This window comes from Alligator mississippiensis, chromosome 2, assembly GCF_030867095.1.
Source record: "Alligator mississippiensis isolate rAllMis1 chromosome 2, rAllMis1, whole genome shotgun sequence".
In the NCBI taxonomy this organism is placed as follows: domain Eukaryota; kingdom Metazoa; phylum Chordata; order Crocodylia; family Alligatoridae; genus Alligator; species Alligator mississippiensis.
This window is the reverse complement of record NC_081825.1, coordinates 174,463,922-174,467,141: the sequence shown is the minus strand read 5'-3', so window position 1 is coordinate 174,467,141 and position 3,220 is coordinate 174,463,922. Positions and strand designations below refer to the sequence as shown.

At 43.5% G+C, this 3,220-nt stretch overlaps 1 protein-coding gene across 1 annotated transcript; it reads left to right on the top strand.

Annotated features, from left to right (window-relative positions):
• The first annotated feature begins 586 nt into the window (after positions 1 to 586).
• On the top strand, positions 587 to 1,525 carry LOC102564988 (olfactory receptor 5F1-like). The gene has a single exon (XM_019496756.2). It carries the CDS (start codon positions 587 to 589, stop codon positions 1,523 to 1,525), a length of 939 nt encoding a protein of 312 aa, XP_019352301.2.
• Positions 1,526 to 3,220: the final 1,695 nt, after the last annotated feature.

Sequence of the window (3,220 nt, the reverse complement as noted above, 5' to 3'; positions counted from 1 at the left end):
GTGATGGACCTAGGTAGAATGTGGCTAATCTTACTTCCCACCGACCATCAAAAGATATAGGTATTTCTCTTTCAAAGAAGCTTGATTAATCCCAGTTTGAATGACAAAAATCAATTCCAAAGACCTGATACAGGATAAAGTAACACCTGTTCCAAGTGAATAAAACTGGCTTAAAAAAATTTCCCAAGTGTTTCTTCTGGAAAGACATGAACATTCTCTATTTTATTTTAACATGTATATTAAAACCTGTCACATCTTTGTCAGAGAACTCTTGCACACGTAAAAGTTAAACTATAGCCCTTAAAAATCTTACTTTGTGATTTTAATATTGAATTTTTTTTATATATATTTCTAGGTTGGAGGTCGAGAAAATAAAAGCAACTGCCTCTCAGTTGTTTTTATACTTCCTTAAGGAAATAAACAACTGCTCTTTGGATATTCTGTGCTCTCCTTTGAAGATTAAATGATTAAATGTTGATGGTTTCACAGAAATCTTCTACAGAGTTTAGGTGTGAATGGGAATAACCCATACATCCTTTCAACTCCCACTTCATTACCACACACAGTTATAAAAATATACAGAAAAATGGCTAGAGAAAACTCCACTGTGGTATTTGAGTTTATCCTCCAGGGATTTTCGGATCATCCAGAGCTGCAAACTGCCATTGTTGGGGTGTTCTTGGTTATCTATATCATCACGCTGATGGGCAATCTTGGGATGATCTTGTTAATCACTGCTGACTCTCGACTTCACACCCCCATGTACTTCTTCCTCAGCCAGTTGTCTTGTATAGATTTCTGCCATTCCTCCAATATCATCCCAAAAGCACTAGAAAATTTCCTTTGGGATAGGAAGGTTATTTCCTTTACCGAATGCTTTGTACAGATGTATATCTTTATTGTTTGTTCTTCCTCTGAGTGCTTCTTTCTGTCATTGATGGCTTATGACCGTTATGTAGCCATCTGTAATCCCTTACTTTACACAGTTGTGATGTCCTTCAAGCGATGTCTCATGTTTGCTGCTGTGATGTATACTGCAGCCTTTCTCAATTCAATGTTACACACTACCTGGACAAGCAGTTTATCTTTTTGTCACTCCAATGTTATTGATCACTTCTTCTGTGAAATACCTTCACTCCTCAAGCTCTCCTGCTCCAACATCCACAAGAATGAAGTTCTGTTATTCAGTAGTGCTGTAGTGCATATAGTAGGCTCGAACCTGATAATCATTGGTTCCTATGCTTATATCCTGTCCACCATCCTGCGGATGAGATCTGCAGAAAGCAAGCGAAAAGCTTTCTCCACTTGTGCCTCTCACCTGACAGCTGTCATTGTGTTCTATGGAACTGGGGCCTGCACATACTTACAGTCTCATACAGAGAATTCACAAGAACAGGATAAAATGGCCTCTATGTTCTACACTGTGGTGACCCCAATGTTGAACCCCCTCATCTACAGTCTGAGGAACAAAGAGGTAAAGGATGCCATGAGTAGAGAGATGAGCAGGAAAATGGTTGTAAAATGACTGTCAATGCTCCTTTGATATTTATTTGGGTCAGGTACTACTGGTCCAGACCACCCCCCGTTAAAGTGTTTGGGTGTGGCTATTGCATATAACTAGCAGCACTTGTAGTGCTTTGTGAATTTACAACAAGCCTGTTTCTTCTCTGCTCCCGTGCTCTTGGTCTTTTCTGTAATCCTTGGCTCACTGTTTTCTCTGCCTTAACCTTTTCCCAGACTTAACTGTAGACTGTCTGCTCTGCCTTGCTCCTTCCTGATTCTTCTGCCTTGACCCTCAGCTTCTGAACTCCTAGATTGTAACCATCTGTAGCACCATTCCCCCAACCCCTCGCAACTAGGTTGTGCCTGTGAGAAAGAGAAGAGCCCAATAATGGAATTTTGACACAATACCCTAGTGGTAATGATGTGGGATTGTGAAAGCTCTGGGTTCCGATTCCAACTTCCAGGCTTGTGCCCATTTTTTAACCAAATGCCTATCTAATGTGACAAGAATATATAAAGCCTAAACTGTATTAAGTTGGAGAAAGGAGGGGGAGCCTGAAGAACTCAGCTAACACCACAGGAGCAACTAGGGAGGAGTGATGGCCAAGCAGGAGCCCGTGGGCTTTCAGGGGATGCAACCAGCCCACAGGTCACCTACTAGACAGCCCTGCTGTAAATTGTAACTTTTGTCCCTACCTTTTTTCTCTTAACAACAACAACAACAATCAACTAACACAAAAGACCATCAACATCCATCTGCAGAGAAGTTACTGGCATGTCACTCTGGAAAAAGTCTTTACCCTTTATTTCCCTATGTAACAGGGAACCCAAGCCCTGTTACTAGAAAGCAGGGTGACACTTTTAAGACTAGAACCTTCAGGTACAGAATAAAGGCAGAGCAGTTGTTAATTGTCCAGCCTCCCAGGCTGGTCAGCTGACTGGAAAGTGGTATATAGGCTCACCATCTTTCAATGCACATGTGACAGGTGGGCGGAACCAGAAAGCCCTGCCCCCTTTCCCCTTATATGGTGTGTGGTATCACTAGCCCCACCCCAGTCACATAGTGTGTGACATCAGCAACTCTATCCCCACCCGCAGTTACATGGTGTGTAACACCACCACCACATGGTCCATGACATCAGAACGACAACCCATGCAGACCCCCAAAGCCCGACCCCTCATACTGCAAGAAACACCCTAGATCACGTGGTACAGTTATGACCTATCAGGTCACAGACTGTTCTAGCCTCCCTGGAGCACAGGCGTGGCCTGTGGGGTGGCAGTGGGGTGGTGTGACCCCTCCAACAACCCACTCCACCACCTCCAACCAATTGGCAGGGTTTCAGAGTCCTTAGACCTACACCAAGTACAACACTGAACCAATTGGAGCTAGTAGAGGGGGTGGGATTTAGGCTGCAACACCACCTGGTCTATCTGCTTTCCCAAATGACCCCTGTATTTATCTGAGACCATGCTCAGACATGGGGGGCAGACATGGAGGAGATTCAGGAGCATGAGATGGATGCCAAGTCTACTGAAAGAAGACCAGGGACCATGACAGAACTCAAGCAGTCCGTATCAGAACTACCTATGGAGAGTGTGGACAACTCCATCTCAAGGGACTCTGCTGAGGTAACTAATTTAGATGATTTTTCTGGGGTGATTTTCTTGAAACTGTCTGGACCTGTGTTAATAACAATGTTTTTGCAGGTAGACA

Excerpts from the sequence above, each read along its gene's own strand:
- LOC102564988 (XM_019496756.2), top strand. The coding sequence starts at position 587 with ATGGCTAGAGAAAACTCCACTGTGGTATTTGAGTTTATCCTCCAGGGA.